Source organism: Myotis myotis, unplaced genomic scaffold (genome assembly GCF_014108235.1).
Source record: "Myotis myotis isolate mMyoMyo1 unplaced genomic scaffold, mMyoMyo1.p scaffold_m19_p_18, whole genome shotgun sequence".
Taxonomy (NCBI): domain Eukaryota; kingdom Metazoa; phylum Chordata; class Mammalia; order Chiroptera; family Vespertilionidae; genus Myotis; species Myotis myotis.
Window position 1 is genome coordinate 42,101,274 of NW_023416322.1, and position 26,862 is coordinate 42,128,135.

The window sequence follows — 26,862 nt, forward strand, 5'->3', positions numbered from 1 at the left end:
TTTAATTGAATTATTCAACACATGAAACAAAAGGAAAGCATTGTAGACGGCGCCCTAGCATTAGCAGAATTAGCAGGGTGCTGAGAATTATTAAAGAGGACATTATGTGTGTTAATCGGGCATTTAATTTTGCCTGTTTGTCGATGGAAAACATCCTCTTGGAAAGGATTTTCTTTTTTCAAAAACCTTAATTGTGACAATGCCTTCTTAACATCCGTGAATTTATTGCACCAGCCAGCGAGAGCTGTTTGAATCCTAATTAGTCAAAAATGATTCCTAATTTCCACTTTAACTCTAGAACGGCCAGCCCACAGTGTGGCTGGTCTTTAGCACAGAGGAAAAAGCTGGCCTTCCAAACTGGCTTTGAAAAATGGCCCCTGCTCATGTAACGGGGCAGGCATAGCCTTGACATTGAAGGGTCAGTGTGAGAAAGGAAACTGCGGCTGGTTCACATGAGCATCGATACAAAATACCCAACTACTAACATGCTGCATCCAGCAGGGTATCCGAATGCACATGGCGTGAGCATGTGGGACGCACCACAGTAAAGCAAGGTTGGCTTAATCCCCCTCCCCAAAATTCAATTAATATGAATCATCACTTAAACAGTTAAAGGGGAAGGGGGGAAGTCATATGTTCATCTTAATAGGTATAGAAAAGAATGGGTGATAAAATTCAATATCTATTCATAATTTTTAAATCTTAGAAAACTATGAATAGGAAGGAATTTTCTTAAAGTGATTAAACATGCTTGCAAACTAACTGCAGCAAATAGCAAAACTTAATGTTGAAATGTGGTGAGCATTATTGCTAAAGATCAGAGATGAAACAGGATGGATGCCTGTGATTTGCATATCTAGTCATCATTGTGCTGGATATACTATGGCAACTCAACAAGAATAGAAAAATACATTTGAAATAAAATGAAAGTATAAAAATAAAAAATATAAAAGAATTGGAAAAATATTATCTACAAGTGACATATAAAATTACCCACTGATAAATTATTAGAATTAATAAAGAACTTAGGAAAATTGCTGAGAAAAATATCAACATGCAAACACCAATGTCATTTCTATGAACAAGCATTTTTAAATAACTACTGTTTGCATTAAAAATATAAATAAGAAGTAATCTTACTAAAGATTTGTACAATTTTTATGTAGAAAATTAAAGCATTTTTATCAGAAGACATTTAAAAAGGATAAAATATGGAAAAATATCACATTCAGGAATTAGAAATTGTAGCATAAAGATTTTTATTTTTTCCAGATTAATCACTAGGTTCATTGCAAAACTCATAAAAATTCCAGGAGAATTATATGGATAATAAAAGGGTCAAAAATATCCAAGGCATTCAATAATAATAATAATAGAAAATACGTATATAGCATTTTTTTCTGTGCTAGCCATTGCGCAAAGCAATGGGGAGTTGGCCTTAATCACTATCAAAAATTCTTATAAGGCATCCTCTCTCTCTCTCCCTTTTTTGGGGGGAGGCAACTTAATTTTGGGGGGCCTTGTTTTGACAAGGCTTAAAAAAAAATTCTTCTAAGGCTATATAGCTCGTAAGATAATGGTTTTGGCAAAGTTACAGAGTAGAGAACTCATAAAAAGACCCAGGCACATATGGAAACTTGATTGATTTACATGAGCTGTCCTTGCCAAACAGTGCAAAACCGTGGAACTATTAACTAAATGGTCCTTGCCCGAAAATCAACTGCAAGTCATTCAAAACCTACATGTCATAGGCTTTCCTACAAACATTTAAAACACAATTTTGGCGTCCGTGTAATTGATCTCGTGATATGGAACTCTTCCTTAAACAGGCAGAAAAGGCACAAGTTTTAAAAGAAAAGAGTGATCTCAAAAGATACCATGGCTACAGTAAACAGACAGGATACAGACTGGATATCAGCATTTTCCTGCAGCGAGCAGGGGCATAATGCTTAGCATGTCTATATGACATGTGAATATAAAATAGGCAAGCAAATATATATGCAGAGAGAGACAGAGTGAGCACAAAGCAAGCTTGGCATTGTTGTTAAATAATCACATGTGGGTATGTAGATAGATAGGCCTGTATAAACATAGGGGTGGGCAGTGGACAGAATGCTAACCATCGCCCCTTGTGGTTAGACACCCTGGAAATTTTATTTCTTATTTTATACAGTTGTCTATCTAGGAACAATAGTTAATCCTTGTGAGTTTTTAAATATAACTATCTCAGGAAGTCAGGTTTTAAAGTATATTTTTCTGTTTGAGTGCAAGGGGTCAACCACAGGACTTGTCTGCATGCATATAAGCATAACCAATGGACACGGACACCAGGAGGGTGAGGGCATGTGCTGGGGGTGGGGGTGGCCGGGCAGAGGTCAGTGCGGGGGAAAGGAGACATCTACTACTGTATGTAATACTTCAAACAATAAAAGAAACTTTTAAAGTAAAAATCCTGCACTTTACCCACAAAAAAAATAAAATAATTTCACCACTGTCATCTTATTAGACAGCAGAAAACTACTCCAGGCCCAGAGGTTGGTCTGTGGATTTAAAGCATAAACCAGGTTGAGCTGGAAATGCTGCTCCATTCCTGACACCCCTTGGAGTGTGGTTACTAGCATGTACAGGTTGACTCTGGGGCAGAGCCTCATTAATTTTTCTAGGAAATAATGATCAATAATAAATCATCCTAAACTCAGTTGCTCGGTCTAGCGTTCCTTTCTATGAAGTGGTCCAAAAATGGCTAGTTTTTATCTAATAAGAATTAGATAAGAATTTCCGCTAATAAGAAGCGTAGTTTGATAGCTCTCTGTAAATCTTTAACGATGCAGGGTTCATCAGTAATAAGTCACATTATTGGAGTCATTTAAAAAATAAGATTCTTGTTAAAAATTTCATAGAGGACACAGCCCATAAGATTTTATTTACCATTTACCAGAAGGGCGAGTAGGTGGAAAATCACGATGTAAATACAAGCAGGTGGGGATTGTCAAGGCTCGTAGGCTCTTTAAATTGGCCACTGCTTTGTGAAGGTGTGGACTGTCTTGCCAGCAACTTCCTGCCTATTTATTACAGAAAAGGGGTTTTCTCCCACCCCTGCCCCCAAGAGAACGCCGCTCGCCCCCTCTGCAGGCCTGTGTTCACGCCGTTCTGCGCTTGCCTTTATGCCAGCGGTTCCCAGCCTTCCTAACGCCGCGACCCTTTAGTACAGTTCCTCATGTTGTGGTGACCCCCAACCATAAAGTTATTTTCGTTGCTACTTCATAACTGTAATGTTGCTACTGTTATGAATCGTAATGTAAATATCTGATACGCAGGATGTATTTAGGCGACCCCTGTGAAAGGGTCGTTTGACCGCCAAAGGGGTCACGACCCACAGGTTGAGAACCGCTGCTTTCCGCTCTCTCATGGGCGCCAGAAAGCTCATGCCTCCCTCCAGCCGTAGTCGGGGCGTAAACTGAGGGCTGAAAAGCCGGTCAGCCCTGCTCCCGACCCCCGTGCACAATTAGGAGGAGCATTACCCTCTGCAGTGGAGACAGCCGAGCAAAACGCTTTACTCCCTGCACGGAGGCATGCGGCTTCAATTATTGATTATGCTAAATGGCGTGATTTCTTAGGAAACTCCATTTCCCTTTTCTGTATTTCAGATATTACTTTTGGGGAGAGAGGCGCCTTTTCAAAACGATGACAAGTTCACTGGGAATAGGGGGCGGGGGACGCGGACCCCCACACTGATCTGTGGCTCACAGAAGGCAAAGTGCTCATTTCAGTTGGCACTCCTTACTTGATCCCTTCAGTCCCAGCTCAGCTGTTATTAACCTTTGTTTGTGACAATTGAAGAGAATAATGGTTGAATTTGGGGCCTTTAATGTCACGTTGAAATCAATAGCTGTAAATGGTAGTTGCCACAGTCCTAACTGATCTGTCACATTCAGACAAAGAGGGCCTGTCTGGGTTCATAGATGACAGCGGAGACAATTACACACACACGCGCACACACACATGCACACACACACGTGAAGCTCAGAAGACCTTGACAACACACCCGTCAGGAAACACACCGGTCCTCAGGTTTTTAGAAAGTTTTATTGATTTTGTTTTGTTTGTTTTAATCGTGTGTTTTTTAAAAATACCTAAAAGGATTGGAGTGACATTGGCTAATAGGATCCTATAGATTTCAGGTGTGGATTTCTGTGATCCAAGATCTGTGCCCACCAAAGTCAAATCCTCTTCCGTCACCATATATTAGGCCCTCTTTGCACCCCCCCCCCGCCCCTCACACTCCTTTACTCTAGCATTCCCCATAGATTTCATGGAAACATTTAAAAATAATAAAATAAAGTCAATAAAAACAAATCCTCCTATATAATAAAAGGGTAATATGCAAATCAACTGAACGGTGGAACAACTGGTTGCTATGACATGCATTGACCACCAGGGGGCAGACGCTCAATGCAGGAGCTGCCCCCTGGGTAGTCAGTGCGCTCCCACAGGGATCGCCGCTCAGCCAGAAGCCAGCTCATGGCTGGCGAGCGCAGTAGTGGTGGCGGGAGCCTTTCCCACCTCCGCAGCAGCACTAAATAAAAACAACTGTCCGACTGTGAGAGGGTGCAGGCTGGGCTGAGGGACCCCCCTCAAGTGCACGAATTTCATGCACCGGGCCTCTAGTAAAGAAATAAAAATTTAGCAAAATAAAAAGTAGAAAGAGTAAAAAAGATATATCTGAAACTGTAGGTGGGCCACAGCCAGGGAGCAGACTCCCACAGACCTCAAACATGGGGCTCTGCCATGAAAAGAAATGGAACCGTCCTTCTTTGCGGCGGTGACGGCGAGGGGTTGTGGCGGGGCGTGGATGATCAGCCCCTCTGTGAGCTGCCGGGACAGAAGCTGCAAACAGCACTAAATCCAAGCCCACAGAGCCAGGCCCGGCCGCCCGACAGCCCGCTTATCTGTCCCCACGCAAATCGTCCTCAGACTCATCCATCAGCGTCCGCTCCCAGGGCTGCGTCTGACCTCGTCTTCCACGTCCTTATGTTTATGGACATTGCGTGGATGCAGATGAAGGGACGTGAGTCTTCTGTTCTCGTGCGTGACTCTGATAAGCATATTGGCCACCTCAGAGCCCACAGCCGGCCGAAATCATCTGGACGTTGATTAATTCCACTGGGAACCCGAGCCCCTTCTGCTCCGCCTCAGGGAGTCGTGTGGAGTCGTGAGGAAGTCTCGGTGCCTTCTCCTGAGGAGGGTAATTCCCCCCATAAAATAATAACAGGTCTCCGAGTCCTATGAAGGCATAACATGAAAAATTCTTATTCGCTAAAAGGCCATTCCTGCCGCCCTTTGAAAAATTAAATTAGTTGTTCTTGGAAGTAGAAACTAGAAAAATTCAATACTACAAGAACACAGGAGATTAAAAAGAGGGACATAGATGAGATCAGCTGCTTAAGTCGCCTTAAGCAAAGGGACTATTTTTTTTTCTCAGCTTAAAATTTTATAAGACAATTTTTCAGACATAGCATTTTCCAGACGTGTTAGTTTAAGGACTCTGACTTTAAAAAAATTATCCTTGTCAGAAGTAACCTCACTGAAGAGGAACATAGTCTGTTTCTACGGGGCCTGTTTTTCTTTTCTTTTTTTAACTTTCTGTCCTCCGACGAGCATGTGAGCTTCCAAACGGGTCCCATGGGAACCAGCAGAGCGCGGGGGCGTGAGCTCCATGGGAAACAAACACCAAGAACAGGCACCCGGTTCGCGGCCCCGGCCATCAGGTTCACGCTGCAGCCTCAGGTCCCCGAGTGTGGTCCAGGCTAAGCCGGAGCAAACGTGGCCATCGCTCCCCGTGTGGTCCGAGTCCGTGGAAGCATTCAGGCGTGTGACGCGTCCGTGGTTCCTGCGTAAATCTGAGACCCTGATCTCCTTACGTTACCCTCTCGGGTTGGAAAAGAAGGGCTCGTGAGGAAAGTCTAGTGTCAGGGCACGTGCGTACGGATGTAATTCTGAGGACATCTGCGTCGCTTTAGGGTCTTTGAAATTCAACATAAGTGAAGGAAGTGTTTGTATAAATCCGGTGTACATGCCCACATGTATAGGTGCGGGGGATGGAGAGGGGGGAGGAGGACCTTGGGTTTGGTGACTGTGAGATTCTTATAGAGGAAACATACAAGGAAGACGGATGAGCTAAAGACGAAGGAGGCCCAACCCCAGCAGTGGCCCCGCTGATTCGGGGGAGAGGGGACACGGGCTGAGGCCTCGCACCCTCCACCCACGGACCCGGTTTCTCTCCGCCGCTCACCCTATCGCCACTCTCCGGCCAGCACCAGCAGCGGGTGGAGGAGGGTGGAGGCTTGGAGTCTGCTCCAGGAACTGGTGAGCGGAACCACTATTTGTGGGGAAACCGCCGAGATGTTCTTGTGGCCAGTGGTACGTCCAGTGTATTCTCCTGGGTCTAGGAGGAAAGATGCACTATGGGGGCCCCCGACTTCCACAGTATCTATAGACCCCTGGTTCCTTATGTCACCCACAGGGCCGCCATCCTTGCTGATTGTCCCCAGCGGACTGCTCCAAATCTAGACGGGGTGTATTCATCTCTACTGTCACTGTGTTTTCACATATGTCCCCATTGGTTCCACAGCCACCCGCGTCGTGCTGCGCCTTACGCCCTCCGCGAGGTGCTGTGCTTCGGGTTGTGTGCTGAGCAGTCGGTGCCTGCGGTTCTGGGGGCCAGGCCTGTGGTCATGATGGAATGTCACTCCTCACCACCTTTCATGATTGGGGTCTGGAATTTCACTCTTCACGTCACGATGCCATTCCTGCACTCATTTCTTTTCACTTTAGCTACTCGACTTAACTTGTAGCCCAATGTGGACATTTTTTATAAGAAACTCAGCCTGTTCAGCATGGAGTGCGACTGGTCCATGTGATGGATTATTTCCTATCGTGGTGTTTCCTGTCTGTGTACTTGGTCTTTCTCACTCGGTATGGAACTCCTGTTCTGCTCACAGTGATCTGTTAAGCCGTGTTTCTCAGTCAGTACATCAAGGTCATTACTGATGATGGCCCTTCTAGGACACCCCACGTTTATGCCTGAACCCCTTCTCCCTCTACTCATGGGGCGTTCAGACTCCTTCCTGTCTGCTCCTTCCTCTTCTCTTCCCTCCACAAGTCCTGGGTTTTTCTGCGTAGCTGAAAAATTTTAGTTGCAGATTTTAATCAAATATATCTATTTACTTATTCAAATATATAATTATATACACGTTTAATTCTAAGAGCCGTATCTTGTAACTTCTATTCCAAGTCTTGCTTAGAGAGAGTTACCATCCGCATCCGCACTGTCTGTCGTGCTGTTAAATTCTGCTTCCTCTGCGTGGGAAGAAGCGACTTGCTTCCGGCTGAAGTGCTGTGAGGGGAGTGTGCTCCTCGAGTGTGTTCTCAGCTAAGATGCCAGGACCTGGGTGGCTTCAGCCTGAGCCCTTGGGTGCCGAGCACCGTTGTGCTTTCCTCCCATGGGAGGGCTTCGTTCGCTGATGGAAGGATTCTGGCATCATGGTCCTTTGCTGTAACAGCCAGATAATCTCCCTTTTGTAGGAAGACGACGCTTTGTTCTTGGCAGAAGCGAGAATGTCTTCATTAGCATTGGAGGTCAGACGCTTGCCCTGATTATGTCTAGGTGTGTGGCTTCCTGGAAAATTAATCCTGTCTGCATCCGACTGAGCCCATTTTGTCAAAAGTCTTTCTCCCACTCAGGGAACTTTTATTCTGTTATTTCCTTATTCTCTCTTTAATTCCCTGCTCATGTTGCCCCCCATCTGGAACTGCTCTCCTCTAGACCTCTTACTTTATTGTTCATTTTCCTTCCTCTCCCCTCCCCTCTCATGGTATTATCCGGGCCTCTAATTCCGTTCTCAGCATGGCTGCTCTGCTTTGCCATCCCTCTATGTGGTTTTAGTACTCAGAAAATCGTCATTGCCCATTCGATTAATTATTATTTTTATTTTCTAATGGCACCTCCTTGCGAATACTCATTACACTTAAGTTAGCATTCTCCTCGACCTCATTCATTCGTTCTTCCTTCATGGGAGCTACCTGGGCAGCTTGCCTTCCTTCCACGCATCCCTGAGCCCATGAAACAGGTGGGAATTTTTCTCGGCTTCCCTATCACGGAGGTTTCACCCCACGGGCACACGCCAGCACGGGAGGCCCTCCTGAGCCATAGAAAACCGGAAGGCCCAGCTGCCATGGCTCAGAGGCTGAGCATCGACCTAGGAACCAGGAGGTCATGGTTTGATTCCTGGTCAGGGCACAGGCCCGGGTTGTGGGCTCGATCCCCAGTAGAGGGCATGCAGGAGGCAGCTGATTGATGATTCTCTCTCATCATTGATGTTTCTCTCTCTCTCTCCCTCTCACTTCCTCTCTGAAATAAACACACATACATACATACATACATTCATACGTACATACATACGAAAACCAGAAGGCTAGGGGTGATGCCTTGGTTCTGTGTAGTGAGCTGGTGGCCCCTCACTGAGCAGGTGGACGGTGTAGGTGCCAGTGGGAGAGAGCCAGGGCCCCCAGACGGCAGGGCTTGGAACAGGTCCCCTCCCAGGTGTCTGCGGGCAAGCAGGGGCTGCCCAGGGGGCCTTTGCGAACCGCAGCGCCTGAGGCAGTGCAGTGCTGGCACCTGTGGTGTCACCTTCACACCCGCTGGGACTTCTGCTCACCCCCACCCCCACCCCCACCCCCACCCCGCTCGCAGCGTGGAGGCAGCCCCGCTCTGGCACCTTCCCCGGGACTCAGAGCTCAGAGGTGCTGACCGGCTCACTGCGGTGACTTCCTCCGGCAACGTCCCGCCTGTCCAGAGCCCTCACCGCAGCTTTAACTCTCGCCTCGGGCGCACGTGACGTGTTCCTCTTTCACATTTGCTCACTCTCGCCTTTGTGTTGTTTGGGTTATTTCTACCAAAGCTAGCTTCCCGGTGTCTCCGTCCACACGTCTGGGGTTAAAAATGGTAGGTCAGCATGACGGGGTTCTGCCCGGGCCGGTGCGGCTCGGCTGGCCCTTGTCCCGTGCACCGGAAGGTGACCGGTTCAATCCCTGGCCCGGCATGTGCCCGGGTTTCCGGTTTGATCCCAGTAGTGGGTGTGCAGGAAGCAGCTGATCCATGCTTCACTCTCACATTGATGTTTCTCTCTCTCTCCCTTCCTCTCTCTCCTAAAATAGAAATCAAGTTAAAATTTTAAAAAGTAATAATGGGATTATAATGTCCTGCCAATTGGTCGACAGAATTCTGTGGCACAGGGACTACACGGTCACAGACCTACTCAAATGCCTGAAAGTGAAAGGCCCGCCCACTCAGAAAGGCGGCAGGAGTGGCGATCCGGTGGCCAATGGGACTAAGCAGGGACCGCGTTCGGCTTGGTTCAGAGGCAGCTCCCTTCCCAGGAAGAAAACCAAGCTCTTCATGCCGCCAGCCGGCTGCCACCAGCCAGTCAGGTCCTGCAGCCGGGGCACAGCCCCCGCCAGTGTCGACACAGCCCCGCCTGTGGCCATGGCTGAGCGGTCGCTTAGCTGTCGGCACTCCCACGCTATTGTCCCGGACTCCCCTGGCCACGCACGCCTTTCACATCCCACTCAGCCTCCCGTTCACTTCATTCGGGTGCTGCTCGCTGGAAGCCAATTCCAGAAGCCCTGTCGCGCTGTGATTCCCCCGTTTAGACCGGCCTCGGTAGTTTCTTAGCAAAAGGCCTGGGAGTTCTGCGTCAGCTACGATGGCCTTTGAAAATCTCCTGCTGGAGGACAGCGGAGGCGGGAGGGTCGCCCTGGGGCCGGCCTGAGTGGATGCGTCACCACCCTGTGGGCGGACGTGGGCAGCACGGGGGCAGTGAGTGCTTTTCTGCGGGCAGGGAGGACAGCGGGGATGGGGTGCGTCCTGGGGCGTCCGGCTTCCTCTCTGATTGGCTCTCCTGGCTGATTTCTGTCTAGCCAGCAGGTCCCTCCTCCTGCCCAGACCAGCCTCCCTGCTCGGTGCCTACGCCCAGCCTTCTCCGTTTTACTGTCTGACTCGTTCCCCTCTTTTCTGTTTCATTTCTCCATCTTCCCGGCCCCGGACGTGATAGAAGCCCTGAGATAAACCTTCCTCCCATCTTACCAGCCTCTCCGTACGCCTGTCCGTTTTCCTGCTTCATCTCCGGTCACCTAGGAAACCGTCTTTGCTCCCTCCCCATCCACACCCCCACTCCTCCTGCCTGACTTCCGTCCCTCTCTCCTCAGAGCTGTCAGGAGGTAGTCAGTCCGCTGGCCCCAGGCTCTGACCCTCCCCCAGCCGGCACAGCCTCATCTCACTCACAGCCTCGGCTTCCAGCTTCTTGACATTGGACGCGTGTGGTTCCTTTTCCATCTCTCTAAGCACGTGTTGCCTCCCCGTTCTGATCCTTTTCATCTTGTCCCCAAGCCAGGACTAGAACTCGGGCTTCCTGGCTCCTGGTGGAACCCTCTCTCCCTGGCATCACGCATAGCTGCCCGGCACGTCCATGCTTCCCACGCATGCTGAGTGCCGACAGGAGGGCAGCACCCTCAGGTTGAATTCACGGCGGTTCCATTCTCCCAGGTTCTTTAAATAACGTCTGTAATTATTATTTTTTAAAATTGTTTATTGATTTCAGAGAAGAAGGGAGAGGGAGAGAGAGAGACATCAATGACGAGAGAGAATCACTGATCCGCTGCCTCCTGCATGCCCCTTCCCCACCCCAGCCCTTCCATTGGGGATGGGGCCTGCAGCCTGGGCATGTGCTCTGACCGGGAATTGAAGCGTGACCTCCTGGTTCATAGGCCGACACTCAGCCACTGAGCCACACTGGCCGGGCTAATTTTTGTCATTACTTTTCTGTGTATAAGATGCCCCCCACTTTCCCAACCCAAAATTAAGAAATCAATATTTTAAACATTTTGCTGGTTTTCCTCTTAATGATGTTTCTATCCCTCCCTTCCTCTCTCTGAAATTAATGAAAACATTTATTTTTTTAAAAATCTGCGTCTCCCAAATAAGTGCCACATTAAGCTGAATAAGCCAAGCTTTAGCAGCTACCGAAGAATTAGCAAGAAATTGTCGGAGAGGTGCTCTCCGAGCCCTGAGACGTCGATATGAATGAGCATATGTCCCAAGACCTCAAATCCCCAAGCATCGCTCTCCTGTAAAACCTTCCTCGGAAAGAGTCTAAAGTCAAACTGAAGTGTGGAAACGGTCCCCGTGGACCCCTAACGCGTCTGTAGAAGCAGAACCGGAATCATCGATGAGCTGTTGACGTGGCTTCTGCTTGAGCCCCGCTGGGACATTTTCGAACACCCCTGTGCCGTGTGTCCCACATAGAGCATAGACGCGCGCGGCACTGCCACTGGACCCAGAACTTCTGCTTCCTGAGACGCAGCGGTTCTAAATGGTTTAGTCTTTTCTTCATGTCCGTGAGAATCAGCAGCTGGCTTTCTGCAGGGGCCGCCTTAGACAGATCACTGTGAAAAATTATTTTGTGCCCTGGCCAGTTTGGCTCAGTGGATAGCGTGTCCACCTGCGGACTGGAGGGTCCCGGCTTCGATTCCTGTCGAGGGTGTGCAGAAAGAAGCCCATCAATGATTCTCATCATTGATGATTCTCTCTCTCTCGCCCTCTCCCTTCCTCTCTGAAATCAATAAAAAAATATATATATATATTAAATAAGTAAAAAATTTAAAAAATTAATCTGTGCTTCTCAGTTGGAAAAAACCTGTCCGCACTGCACAGCGGTGTGGCGTCGGCTGCCAGAGGCCTCCACAGCCAGCTCATCTGCAGCCGCATGACTCGCTCACACCATCCCTGCTGTGTGGTCCAAACTCCTTTCACAGGAGATGTGAGCAGGCCTTACAGGATCCCCACGAACACTGGACACGGCACGAGTGTAGTCAGTGGGTGCACTGCGTTATGGAGCGCTGTTCTTCAGTTCTTGCTTTTGTGTTTTCCGTGTATCATCGCACTGATACAGCATTTACTTACTTATCGACTGCGCATTTACCGCTTTCTCCCAGAGCCTGGGGCATGTAGCACTGCTTGTCCTGGGCCAGGGACCCAGCATGTGGGGACCCAGCACACGGTCCCTGTTCAGTCCTGCTCTCCCCTCCCCCGCCAGGAGGAGGCACGGCCTCCATGGGCATGACCAGCCTACACCATTTCCGTGCTCAGGGGACAGGGACGCGCTCCGAGCAGATGCACGTGCTTTGGGGACAGAACCAAAAGGGACAGAGTCCGCAGTCACACGTCCGCCGATGGTGGCACAGCTCCTCGCCCTGCCCTGACGGCACTGCCACTGCTCATCTGTCCATAGTGTGTGTGTGTGTACATAGGCCCACACATACATGGTGCGTGCATGTGCGCTTGCACACACATACATGCGTGGGTCTATGTCTTCAGTGGAAACCGAGTGCATGTATGATACATTGTAAGCAATTTCATTGTATACATGGATATTTCACTCGGCTGTTTTATTTCTTTAATATGTTTTTATAAATTTCAGAGAGGAAGGGAGAGGGAGAGAGATAGAAGCATCAGTGATGAGAGGGAATCATGGATCGGCTCCTCCTGCACGCCCCACACTGGGGATGGAGCCGGCAACCCGGCTTTTCCGTGCCCTGACCGGGAATCAATCCGTGACCTCCTGGTTCATGGGTTGACACTCAACCACTGAGCCACCTTGGCCGGACTCACGCCCTGTTTTAAATCCTGTGGAAGCCATCTGGCCCTTGACAGTAAACGACATAAAACAGAAACAGGAGCAGTGGCTGAAAGACCTCACGTGAAGGAGGCAGCTCAGACCCAGAGCTCCACACGCAGGCTGGGCAGGACCGGCCGCCTCGGGCCCCCACGGCAGATCCGGGCCCAGGAGCACTGGCTGCCTCCTCAGTTCTGCGTCCCCGGTGCTCCTGGCACAGTTCGGAGACGGCAGCCTGGGTCTCGGGAGCGTCTCGGGGAATACGAGGGACCTGGCGGAGGAACTCCAGAACGTTCCTAAACACGGCACAGTAGCCACACGTTCAGGAGGACTGTGGCCGCATGTCTCTGCCTTCCTGCTTGCGCAGAAGTGTGTGTAGCTTTAAGAAGAAATGTAACCCAACGTATTTTCTTAATAAAAGCACAGACATTCAATTAATCTTATGTCATTCTAGGCCTGTGTCTGAAAGTGAAATGCTACCCATTATTCTTAAGCCTCTCTGAACAGATGGCACTATTGTTGAATTTGTGACAAAATACAAATGCCATGATTTGGAGGAGTTAATTCCGTTTCTTAGGTCTCGTCTCCTCCAGCCAGCCTGCCTCCCTCCCTCCCTTTATCGATCCCTCCTCCCCCTCTCTCTTCCTTCCTCTCTCTCTCTCTTTCTTCCTCCCTTCCTTCCCTCTTTTTCCTTCCTCCTTCTCTCCCTTCCTTCCTCCCTCCCTCCCTTCCTCCATCCCTCCCTCTCCTCCTTCCCTTTTTCTTCATTCCTTCATTGTGAAGAAAATTTCACTCCCCAGCAATAACCCATTTGAACACAAGTGCAAACATTTGCAGTTTTAACTTCTGGTGAATGGTCTCATATAAAGTAGAGCATTATATGGTTTTTCAAAAACCGTGACTGGTACAATGAGGCTGGTTAAGCGAATGGCTTGGCGAAGCATTAGCCTGACTTTCACAAGCCCTCTACCCGCTAACACCTGCCTCTCGGTTTCCTGCTATTCTGTTACCTAGAAAACCGTGTAATAGAAACAAGTAGTGATCTTATAAAACACTAGTGGCTGGGTGCACGGATTCATGCACACCGAAAGGAAATTAATTAGAAGAAATATTTTAATATTGCTATTCGCCCTTTCTCAATAATAGTGTCAGCTAAATTCACAATCGACAGTGACAGATCGAAACACGGCGTGCGATTGGTGCCAGCAAGAGCTTTATAGGTATCGCGCATGCGTGAGTCAACTTAGCCTTTTCTAGATATAGAATAAACTTGCTTCATTAGACCTGCTTTCTGATTTAGCTAAACTTTTTCCAGTCCAGTGAAGCACCCCAACCTCTCTCTCAGGTCATTGTCAGCAACACAGCAGTAAATATCAACACAAAGCAGATTATTATTGTAGATCACGCAGGGACAACAAAGGGTAAAATATTTAACTGCAGCAGTGGTTGACTATATTCTGTGCAGTGAGAAAACCTGAAGTCATTTTCAAGTTCCAACATTTCTTTCTTCTTTTTCATTGGGTCAAGTTTCTGAGCTTTCTAAATCTCTGTTTTCCGGCTAATGAGAAGAGGGTCCTATCTACCTACTCCAGGACTTCTGTGAGGATCAAATGAGATGAGGCACGGGAAAACGCTTCACAGACATTTGGTTAAACTGTAAAATGTTTGCACCTGGCTATAAAGCAAGCCGTGTTCATGGGCTGAAGAAACTCCAAGGAGGCTAGTCGCTAGGAAGAGGAAGACGGGCGTTGCTATGTGACGTCATTACCCAGTGCCCACAGTGACCGTTTCCGGGCTGGGCTGGGCTGTGGGCCACATTTTGTGCCATCAGGTCTTGGGAGCACTGACTGCGATTTGGTGGGGTGTCACTCTGGGGTGATAGCAGGGCCTGCGTCCCACTTGGGGGAAGGTTTGTCAGCACCAGGTCCATGGTGCCATTTATTTTTAAATGGCCAGTGCGCATCATGGCAGCTCCTGCGGTGAGTGTCTGCCCCCTGGTGGTCACTGAGCATCATAGCTATCTGCCAGACAGACCCTTAGCCTTCTATGTATATAGTGCGCCTGGCATTGGCTTTGAAGTCACATCTCATTCTCATAAAGTCTTATTGAAGGCAATGAATAGTCGACAATTTTATCTGTTGTAAACCAGTGCTATGCTCCCTATAGATGATACGGCATGATGAAAAATATATGCAGGTCCTGACCACGCAAAGTCTAGGAGCACAGAAAAAAAAGTTAACTCCATGAAATTAAAATAAGTTAAGTCACGGTAACAGCAAGTGGTGGTTTGTGTTGATCCTGGATAGGATACACAGAGTTCAGTGTGGATTCCTCAGGGTGAGCCCAGGCAGCCGTCCCCAGTGTACTCCGCCTCCCAGTCTCCCCTTCTCCCCTTCCTCCTGCCCTGCTGTATATATTTTAATACCTACTTTACGCTGTATTACACATTTATGCATTTTCCACTTGCTGTATTTTCCACTTGAATGACAACTCCATGAGTCCAGTAACTGTCTTATCTACTGTTATAACCTCAGCAGCGAAGGCAGGAGCTGAACATACATTTGTTGAATGAATGAATGAGTGAGTCAGTATCACCCCATAAAGGGACTTGTTGGGCCACAGGTGGTCTCCTCTATGCAAGCAGGATAAGTACGGCTGGCGATGCCTTACTGTTTACCACGGCGCCGACTGGCTCTCACACACGGACTCGCTCCCCTTCCCCCTGCAAGCACTAATGGACGATGAACAGCAAGAACATGGTGTGAAAGGAAACAGACAGGTCTTCACACTCCTTAGGGCTGTTGCTAACGCATCGACGTGGGCCTCCCTCCCTCTGACTTCTTTTACAGCTGGGCAGATCTGGGTTTATTTCTGTGGTTCCATTTGATGTCACTATATCAGGATGAACTACAGGGTACACAATGTTCAAACAGCTGTCTGTTCCCTAAGAAGCGAGGGCCCTGAGTAAGGGCTTCTTGAAACACATGGTATCTGTTTGGTGCTTTCGGAGTTAGGGGAAGTATCATAGAAATATCAACGTCTGTCTATTCCTGTTTATGTGAATACTGTATTGATCAAAACTCACAGATGTGGAATAATCTGATAGTGACTCGCTTTGTGTGTATTTGTGTGTTATTTTTTTAATATATTTTTATTGACGTGAGAGAGGAAGGAAGAGGGAGAGAGATAGAAACATCAATGAGAGCATCATTGATTGGCTGCCTCCTGCACGCTCCCTACTGGGCATCGAGCCTGCAGCCCAGGCCTGTGCCCTGACTGGGAATCAAACTGTAACCTCCTGGTTCGTAAGTCGACGCTCAACCACTGAGCCGCGCCGGCCGGGCTGTATTTGTGCTTTAATTGTAGAGCAAGATGCTTACCTGATGTGCCCTTCACACCTGTTGACGCAGATGTTTCTCAGCTCCCCTGTCGTTGCCTGCGGAGTGCTTGTCAAGGATCAAACACTGGAAATAGAGAAGGCCAGGACTGTCCGTTTGCAACTCCGATTCTATCCCAAAGGGAGAGATACTTGATTTTGAGTGTGCTTATACTAAAAGCGGCTCTTCTCCCTGTAAGATGGGGCATTCAACATTAATGGCTTAACCACAAAAATGACCTTCTGCAGGATTCAACTTCCGTCTCCTAATATACATTTTTTGTTAATGCTCATTCCTATTCATGCAATTTTAACAAAATTTAGATTTACGACGTTTCTCCTTTTCCCTTTCTCTTTAATAGCTGTTGTAGGTGTCAAGTTCCTCCTATCAGACTGGCCCCGATTACCTCTCACTCACCGTGGAATTCATTTTCTCTAGCTTATCTCTCCTGAAATAAATTGTTAGCTTTGATGAGATGTTCAATAACAGGAAGAAATAAGCCCAAAGGCCCCGTGGCACAAAGAACTGATGCAATAAGATTAACTTAAACATTTGCAAGTGATAGCTTTTCTATACTGATTGATTGCAACAGTCACAGCGACACTGCAGCGAGCTGTGAGGAGAGCCAGTTGCACACAGTAGGTGTGTCGTTCTTGGACAATTAGCAGCCGAGGGTGTAAGAGCGCTCTACAGGAGTGCTCCTATGTTCTGTGTCCAACCGTTTGTATCATCTTTTGTAACGTGTTTTTGGAAATGTACAGCCCTACTGATACTTTTCAAATATTTTTATCAAATGATCCACCCAGTTATGCAGCAGATAGTACTCAGGTAATCGTCTCTTTACTAAAGCTCTATGAAGCCGTAAGAATGGAAGGATATACAAAACCTTAAAGGAAGATAAATGAGGACATTTATTCTTTCGGGGGCTGGAGCCAGTGTGTAGACGTGAGTGGGGAGGGGACCATGGGCGGAAGAAACAGAGGTAGTGACGGCTGGTCTGGGAGGGACGCATAGGTCAGTAGGCTGACCTGACTCCCTTCGTTAGACAGGGACCGATGTGGGCTGCCCGTCATGGTTCATGTGCAGAGTGTACGTGTGGTCTGTTTCTTAGCTATTTAGCACCAGCTCTGTGGCCACGTGTAATCACAGCATCATTGATCCCTCAGTGGGATCTCTGTGGCGTATGGAGAGCATTGGCTCAACTTCAGCACTGCGCTGCGAGGGGTCACGGCGTACGGGCTCTGAGGGGCGCCGTGGGCGCAGGGAGAGAGACGCCAGCTCACTATTCGGTTGAGAACAGGCTCGGTCTATTGGGCATCGGCTGAAGGCCCCATCTCGTCTCCCAGCAGTCATCCCCGTCATCACATCCATGTCAGGCCCACGGCTACTGACTACCAGGTGGTTATAGCTTCAAATGCTTACTTTCATTTGTCCCCTTTTAAAAATAATTTATGACGCTGACGCTGCGTCTGGTCTTACAGGTAGGAATGAAGTGGGAGCCTTCCTAGTTCTCGCTTGCAAGGGCTGGCAGAATTTCACTTCAGGGAGCAATTTCGCTAAAGGAGATGATGGTTCAGGCCTGGAAAATGGGGGAGAAAATTAAGAAGTTGAAAGAGGCACTCAGTTTGACCTTCGGGGCCCGCGTTCCCTCTGTCAGAAAAAGGACGCAGTAAAATGCTGGCTCCTTACTGCGGGGCCTGCGAATGAGGGCTCAGAAGTTCCTCAGTGGAAAACATCTTAGAGCTGCTAAATGGATTCGCTGAAACGCAAGCTTCTAAGAAAGGCATTTTGAAAAGACTTGTACAGCATGAAAATTGCCAGGTAAATTGAAGAGAAATGTTTCTTAAAGTCACAAACTTCACTTGTAATTTAGCTCATCACGAATTCCTCAGCCCCATTCTCTGGTGCTTTCCCTTTATTCACAGCGTGAAACCAGGGAGATTTGGCACCCTTGGTAATTGGGGGAACGCCAGTCCTCCAGAGAGAGGGCGTCACAGGGGCCTCAAAGCAGCAGGGTACCCCCACCGGTCACCCCCGCATGCTAGCACTAGGACATGTAGCTATATGCTATATGCTACACACTGCCTATAATAATAAAAGCGTAATATGCTGATTAGACCAGATGTCCTTCCAGACGAAGCCGGGGCTGCGAGGGCAGCCCGGGGAAGGGAGGCCTACTCTTGCATGAATTCCGTGCATCGGGCCTCTTGTATACTATAACTGTATATTAGTTATTAGAATTAGAAATGATTATCTTATGGCCCAGCATAGAAACCAGCGACCTCTTGGGGCCTGGGACGACGCTCAATCCACTGAGCCACACCGGCCAGGCCCCAATAAGATTTTAAGTCTGTTTTGGTAATTCTGAGCAGGCTGCATGCCTCGTATTATGCAAGGCAAGTGACCATTCACCTATTGTCCGATTCTACCTTGAAGCGAGTGTTTCTCGAAGGACATGCTATCCCCATCACCTAGAGTTGCTGTCATTTCTAGGCTACGTCCCATGGAAATTTATCACTTACACATCAAAGTCCCAAAGATGCAACTCCCTCCTCCATCAGGCCAATGGCGCGGTGATAAATATTTCATGAGCATCGCGTGGGCAGGGCCGATCTCCATTTTCATGAGTGAGAATTTGTTCAGCTCAGTCTCCAGGTTTTCCTATTCACGGCGCAGTGTGCCCCGTAGAGCGTGCCCCATGAGGAAATGACTGTCCTGGAAAAGAGAACAAGCAAAGCCAGAAGAACTGTTTCTCTGTTAAAATGATTAGTTCTGCTGCACGGAGACAATAACAATCACCAGACACCGCCTCGCCGCAGCATCTTGGCCCACAAACGCATAAGGTCTGGAAGAATGCGAGATGACGGGCTGAGACGCATTATTAGGCCCACGTGGAAAGGTCCTTTCTAAAGGTTAGACCATTCGAAATCTCATCTTAAAAGACTCAGAAAGGTTAAAACGCAAAGAGCAGCTTTCTTACATATACAAAGATTAATTGCAAAGGATGTGCTTGCCTACTGTTTCATCGTTGAAATATATGACTATGTTTCTTTCTGGCTTTTTCTTTTATTCAAAAAAAAAAACACACCGCATTTCCACTTGCTAAGATAATATTCCCACGTTCAATAATGAATTGCTTTTGCATATCTTAAGGTGACCTATCAGAGTGCACTCTGTACCTGTCAGAATACATTTTGCACTAAAAGTAATGGGCGGGGGAGGACTGTTGTCTGGGTGGGAATCAGAGAGCGTGACTACATCGAAGCTGTTTTCCCGGATCACCCTCTAAATGACAGGCGATCACCCTCTAAGTGACACTCGTCCGTGAGAACGCAGGCGCCGCGGGACCCCCGGGGAGGGGCGCGGAGCACGGGCGCGCGCGTATCCCACTGGCGCCGCTGTGGTCAGTTCTTTCCGGGGTGCGTGTTGCGAGGTGCTGCTCAGATCGTGGGAACGTTTGCAGGAGCCAAGGTTCCTGATGACCTCGTGTGCAGCCTGTCTCAGCACCTGCTCGCATCCTCAGAGATCGACTGGGGGTCACAGGTCTTCTCCTGACTGAGCCTCCTGAGAACAGAGTGAGCCCTGGCCGGGTGGCTCTGTGGGTAGCGCGTCGGTCCCGGGTTCGATTCCGGTCAAGGGCACGTACCTTGGTTGAAGCTCTTCCTCAGCCCAGGCCCTGGTCGGGGCACCTGCAGGAGTCAACCAATCGATGTGTCTCTCTCACATCAATGTTTCTCTCTGTCTTTCCTCTCTCTCCCACTCTCTCTCTAAAAAAAAAAATCAATGGAAAAACATCCTCTGGTGAGGATTGCAGAGTAATAATAATAATAACAACGAAAGCAGCAGGTTTCAGGTCCCATAGCGTTCACCCGGGAGGCCCCAGTTTGGATACGCCCTGCTGGACTTCAGCCAGGGAGCTCCCTGGGAAATCTGCGGGTGTCCCAAACTCTCCCCGGAAGTTTAGTTTGACTCCTGCTGCATCGTGGGTAGCACGTCCTTCCCCCGGGTGCTGCGTGGTTTTGGGTCCCGAAGGCCCTGTTGAGGAGTGTGACCTCTGTGCCTTGAACTCTCCGTTCACGTCAAGCGGGGGCGCCCCCCACCCCGTGCATCCAGGTGTCATCCTGAGAAATGCCGCAGAGCTCGGCGCCGGGCGTGGCTGGGACACTGCGGTGGCAGCGCGGCCCTTTAATCACGGTCTGTGTCTCGCTCACCTGTCTGACAGGATCCGGAGCTGGTGCGGAACATCTGCCGCTGGGTCCGCCAAGCGATTCGCATTCCGTTTTTTGCCAAATTGACCCCCAACGTCACGGACATCGTCAGCATCGCGAGAGCTGCCAAGGAAGGTAAGGCTTCCAGACCCGCACCGATGGCCCAGGTGTGCACTCGCACCCGAGGGATGGAGTCACACACAGTTTATCTCTGGCCACGAATGTACGTGTTGTCTTGGTTTAGAGCAGCGGTTCTCAACCTGTGGGTCGCGACCCCTTTGGCGGCAGAACGACCCTTTCACAGGGGTCGTCTAAGACCATCCTGCATATCAGATAGTTACATGACGATGCATCACAGTACCAACACGACAGTTATGAAGTAGCAACGAAAATCATTTTATGGTTGGGTCACCACATGAGGAGCTGTATTTAAAGGGCCAGAAGGTTGAGAACCGCTGGGTTAGAGGTTAAGGAAAGCATCGGAGTGAGCCTGAGCTCCCAGACCGGTAGATGCCCCTGGACTCAGGCTCATAAAGAGACGCCAGACTTGGGAGCCAAGGAACAGCCCTGTTTCCTCAGAAACTCGTGTCTCACGCAGGGAGAATTATGAAACAAAGCCACAGGTACTACAGATCACCCGGAAACAAATGACATGATAACGTAACAGTCCAACAGCAGCGTCTGAACCTTTAATAAAGTAAAAGAAAAAGATACCACCTTCCATGATGTGAAATTGCTGACGAGCTGCCATTATATTTTATTGGGTGGGCCTAGTCCACTGCCTTAAACATATGAGCAGCAAACATCTCTTGAATCCATGAATTATAGGGTCAGTGCATGATTTTACAAATCATCTACGCTGCCTTCTACCCACTGGAAATTGCATCCTGATTTGCACATATATTACACATATATATTGTAAATTACCTGGAAAATAGCGTTGAGTACAGAACGTTTGGCATGCACACGTCTGTACAGGAATTGGGAACGTGGAGAGGCGGTGATTAGCCATGTGTATGCCGAGCGTTCTAAGTGCAGTTGGAGGAGCGGGCTCAGGGCAGACACCGGACGGGGAAACACGGGCGTGAGGAGGTGCCGGGCACGTTTTCCCGGGCTGTCAGGCCCGCGTGGGTTTCCCCGCATCCCATCAAAACTGCAGGTCAGTGGTGACGTGTTTTCCGCAGGTGGCGCAGACGGTGTGACCGCCACCAACACGGTCTCGGGCCTGATGGGACTCCGCGCCGACGGCACACCCTGGCCAGCAGTGGGCGCCGGGAAGCGGACCACGTACGGAGGAGTGTCGGGTAGGTGGTGCCCTCCCTGGCCTCTTGCTCTGGGGGACGGGGACGCCGCTGAAAGATCGGAGGGCGTGTCCCAAGCCAGAGTCTCGGGTCTTTGATGACCCCACCTTGTCGTGTTGCTGGTGACAGTTCCCAGTGGGAAGGACAGACGGCTACCTGGGAGCTGGAGGCTGTCTCTGGTGGCTCGAGATGCGGGGACGCTGCGTGAGGGCTGTAAGGGATTCTGTCTCCTGGGTCCACATTTCTCATCGTCGCGACTGTCTTGTCACTGACGAGTGAAGGCTCCCGCCAGGGCCTGCAGGGGAACACAGGCGCCCTGATGTTCGTGTCCCCCTCCCAGTCTCCATTCGTTGGCACATGTGCTAGGACTTTGAAATCAACCTTCATCAAACCATCTGGCTTTCCCGGCTGCCCCAGACAAATGGGACCGTTTGTAGCATGTGCAGCTTCAGCCCAGAGGCAGTGGCAGACCTCGCGTCCCGCACACTCTCTCGCGGCACCGAACACCCGCCTTTAAAGCAGAGCGGGGCCCACCCAGCGTAGCTCAATGTGTCCCGGCTGCCCCAGGAGCTCACGGTTCGATTCCTGGTCAGGGCACAGGCGCAGGTTGCGGGCTCGATCCCCAGTGGGGGGCGTGCAGGAGGCAGCTGATCCGTGATTCTCTCTCATCATTGATGTTTCTCTCTCTCTCTCCTTCTCCCTTCCTCTCTGAAATCGATAAAAAATACATTTTTTTAAAAAGAAAAGAAAGGTTATATTCTGTTTCTGACTGAATGCCACTCCCCACAACTTCCCATGATGTCAGGAGGAGGAGGAGGAGGAGGAGGAGGAGGGGGGGGGGGGGGAAGAGGTGCAGGAGCTACCAGAGGGGCCTGGAATGCCATCACGATGCGGAATCTCATGGGCCGCTCCACGGTGCCCGTGGATGGAGGCAGGAGACCCCCGAGCAGACCGTGGCGGGCACTGTCTGGTTGGCCACACTGCAGCAGGGGCATCGAGGCGCCCCGGGGGGCTGAGCATTCAAATCGGTGAGAGAAGGATCGCGGTGGTGGTCTATGTCTGGTCCGTGGCGCCCTTCACGGAGCTCGCGGAAGCTGCTGCTCCCTCATAGTCTCTGCGCCGTCACTGGGTCCAGCAGCCGGCGAAGTCGCAGCCACAGCACGAGCCTTTGTGCGCGCAGCGGTCACGGCCGCGGCCCTGCACACAGGCGTGTCTGAGATTTATGAGCTCCTGGACAAACACGCGCTCGGGCCCTAAGCTGGGCGAGGCCTCGGTGGAACGTTCCCTGCAAACACAACGCCCCCCACGTCTTCAAGAGCTGGGACCTCATTTCTAACAGGCTCTCCGCTGAGTCTCTTCCCGTTAGACCGTCTGTTTTGAAAAGAGCCTCTCTCCATGTTGACACAAGGAATCGTTTTCCGCCGTGAGAGCTGTGTTTGCTTTCACCTCGAGGTAATAGAATCTGAGAAGCGGCTGGAGGAGGCAGGGAACCTGTTTCAGGGCAGAGCAGCTCCGCGCAGTGCCTTCCGCAGCGAGCCTCGCAGTCTGTGTGCAAGGGGGAGGGTTTCCCGTTGTCAGGGCGGCGGGAACGAGGTGGCCACGTTCCATTCCTGGGTTCATCAGCTGTGGATTCGAGACCCCAAATGCAGCTTCAGTCCGGGCAGTTCACCAAATTTGCCACCAGATACTTTCATAAGATTGAAAACATTAGGAGAACATATTGGCCAAATGATACATCTGATAAGGCTTAATATCCAAAATTTATAAAGAACTTTTACACAAACTGAACAAACAACCCAATTAAAAACTGGGCAGAAGACCTGGATAGACACTTCTCCAAAGAGGACACACAGGTGGCCAACAGACACGTGAAAAGATGCTCAGCGTCACTGATCACCAGAGAGACGAAAATGAGAACCACAAGGAGGTACCACCTCACGCCTGTCGGAACGGCTCCCATCAGTAAATCCACAGACAGGTGCGGGCGAGGGTGTGGAGGAAAGGGATGTTGGTGAAACCACTGTGGAGAGCAGTATGGAGTTTCCTCAAAAAGTTAAAAATGCCATTGGCTTACGACCCAGCGATCCCACTTCTGGGAATATATCCGAAGAAACACAAACCATTCATTTAAAAGAATACATGCACCCCTGTGTTCATTGCAGTGCTATTTACAATAGCCGAGATTTAGAAGCAGCACAAGTGCCCGTCAGTAGACGAGTGGATAAAAAAGCTGTGGGACATTTACACAGTGGAATACGGCTCCGCCATAAAAGAGAAGGACCTCTTACCTTTTTCAACAGCACGGGTGGACCTGGAGATTATTACCAGTGAAACAAGCCAGGCAGAGAAAGACAAATGCCATATGATTCCCCTTATGTATGGAATCTAATGAACAAAATAAACTAACAAACAAATAAGCTGACTCATGGGTACACAAAACGGATTGACAGCGGTCAGAGGGGAGGGGAGTTAGGGGGCGGGGTGAAAAAGGTGACAGAATTAAGCAAAAATAAAAACAACTCAAATGGAGACAACAGTGGTGATGACTAGAGAGGGGGTGGGAGAGGTGGATGAGGGGAAAAGCAGGATACGTCGTGATGGAAGAATAATTGACTTTGGGTGGTGAACACACGATCCAGTGTATTTACGATGTATTATCGAACCATACACTTGAAACCTATCTAATTTTACTAACCAGTGTCACCACAGTAAATTCAATATTTAAAAAAACACACAAATGCGATGGTCTGAGCCTTCCTTTGGACAGTAGAGACTTTCTACTGTAAGTGGTTACTCCCTACCTTTCCTTTTTCTAGGATCCATGCAGGAAACTTGTTAACATCCAACAGCAGCTCACGGAGCACCACACAGTTGAATATATTATTGGGGTTTTTTTGGGGGGAGGGTAGGATCCCTCAGGTTAATTTGATTGGAAGAAACACTCACCTCACCAGTGACGTTATTTAGAAATGCCATCGTCAAGTGGATGACTCACTATTTTTCCTAGTTTTTGTTGAGTTATTTTTTTCTTGTTTTAGTCTCAAGTTACTTAGTTTCAAATAGTGACATCTTAAGACAGCCCCGAACCCAGGGACAGCCATCGCCTGTGTAAGCAGAGCCATCCAGCCGTGGTGTGACATGTCCCATGAGGTCCTCCCTGGGGGCAGTGTCCTTTCAGACATGGGTACGAATGAGTCCTGCGGGGTTGTATGCGTGCGTGCGTGTGTGTTTTATAGGAAGCTGTTCTTCATGGGCTGGATTTTTTATGTGCCAATCACAGGGTTACTGACACATAAAATTCTTTTAGAAAAGGACGCCTAGTGTCTCACAAATTTCAGCTATTGATTATAACCATCGTTACCAATAAAAGCTTACATTTTGATATTGAAATGACTATCATAACCTGATAAAGGTAATATTTAAATGAATAACAGAAAATGATAAATCATGCCAAAAGAATAATTCAAAGGAGAGCCTTCTGCTTGCTACCCACTCATCTCTCTTGTGTGTGTGTGTGTGTGTGCATATGTGTGCACCAAAGTGATGCCAAAAAACACCTAGCCTATGATTCACATACTAGTATGTGAAAACATTCTCCGACGATCACACGTTTAACTGATCAAATTATTAAAGGCCCTGGTCTGCGCTGTGTTTACAGAACAGCCCAAAGGAGGCAGATCAAATAGAGACGCAGCGTGGCAATTCCCAGCATAAAGGAGCCTTGGGTTTGAGAGAGGCTCAGATTGGACCCGTCCTCATTTGCATGTGCTCATTTGCATATGCTCCTGTGCTGATTGACAAGGCGTCCCCCTGGGCTTTGTGCTGCCTTCCCCTCCGCCTGGTCCCTGGCTGCCTGGCCGCCTCGGGTCTGCACGGGAGATCAGAGCCCTAATAATAGATTTTTGACAGCGAGCTCGCCTGCTACCTGCCCGACACAAGTCCTCACTGTTCGTGTTTGCTTCCTGGCAACCAGGCAGACAGGAGGGAAATGCCAGGCGTGGAGCCTGAGGCACAGCCGCGCCAGGCCTGACATTTCAGCAGGAGAGCGCCGTACAGAGGCATCATTCCATCATTTTTCACGGGGCCTGGCGGCCTCGTCCACAGGCCCTCACCGCCCGTGGGAGGACTGATGGGAGGGCAGAGGCTTCCAGCGTAGACAGTCTGCGTCCTCCCCGTGCGTTTTTTAAAATAACCGTGGCCCTGCAGGTGAACGGTAACGCCACGCCGTGTTTGCGCGCCCGCCCTTCCTGGGCCTGTGGGGATGGGGTATATTTTCTTTTGTTCAAAATGAGGAAAATCAATGTGCGTCTGTCCCAGCCTCTAAGAAAATATGTGATAGACTCTGTAAACCCCAGGACCTGACAGGCATATTAAGAAAACTTACCTCGGCAGCCATGGCCATGAATTATTAAATTTCTTTCCTGTGTGTGTGTGTGTGTGTGTGTGTGTGTGTGTGTTTTGTTTTTCCTTTTCCTAAAGAATGATTTCAGGCTTGAAACTAATCAAAAAATGTTCTCTGGCGAAAGTAAAACTGGAGCACAGCCTGTCTCTGTGGGAGCAGGCACTTAAATATTCGCGGAGTCGTGCCTCTCCTGTGCTAGAAGGATCGCAGGACGCGGGGCGACCGTTTCGTTGGGAGCTGCTCATCTCCGCCAGCCTCAGAGGCAGTTCCCGCGTCACCGCCTCGCCGGGACAGGGGACAGGACGTGGGATTAATTAAGGAAGGCTGGCAGAGAGCCGAGTTCCCAGGGTGTCAGGATTCCAGGTTAATGTTAAGCATTTTCCGAGGGCCGGACGCTGAAATCTCAGGGGCCGTGCTGAGCAGCGAGCTGTGGATTTAGCCAGGGCCACCTGCTAATGACGAGAAGGGGTCTGCATCCAGGTGGCTCAGCGGCAGCCCTGCATCAGGCTGCCCATCACGCGGCCCCCTCTCTCTGGGGAGCAGGGGAGAGGAGCAGACAGTGAGCAGGGGCAGGAGGGAGGGGGGAGGGGGGCGTGCCTGCAATGGGAGTCCTCACCCTCCCAATCCATCCTCTGGCTGAAATCCCTGGGCATCGGCCTGAAGCGAACTCACCTACTCCCCATCCCAGGGAAGGAACAGGACACCCTGGACTCTCCGGGGGGTTGGGGGGCGTGTGGGGGGCGGGGAGAGCGTGAAACCCGCCGGAAGCAAACTCGTGGTGCACATGGCAATGAGAGCGACCCTGGATCTTTGGACTTGGGATTTATGTGTCCGGGTCTTTAA

At 49.6% G+C, this 26,862-nt stretch overlaps 1 protein-coding gene across 1 annotated transcript in view; it reads left to right on the forward strand.

Annotated features, from left to right (window-relative positions):
- DPYD (dihydropyrimidine dehydrogenase) overlaps window positions 1–26,862 on the forward strand; it is a 351,367-nt gene that overhangs the window by 270,058 nt on the left and 54,447 nt on the right. The window contains exons 17-18 of the mRNA XM_036344651.1: window positions 20,331–20,451; window positions 21,501–21,620. Of these exons, the coding sequence (XP_036200544.1) occupies window positions 20,331–20,451; window positions 21,501–21,620 (241 nt within the window). The remainder of the gene's footprint in view (window positions 1–20,330; window positions 20,452–21,500; window positions 21,621–26,862) is intronic.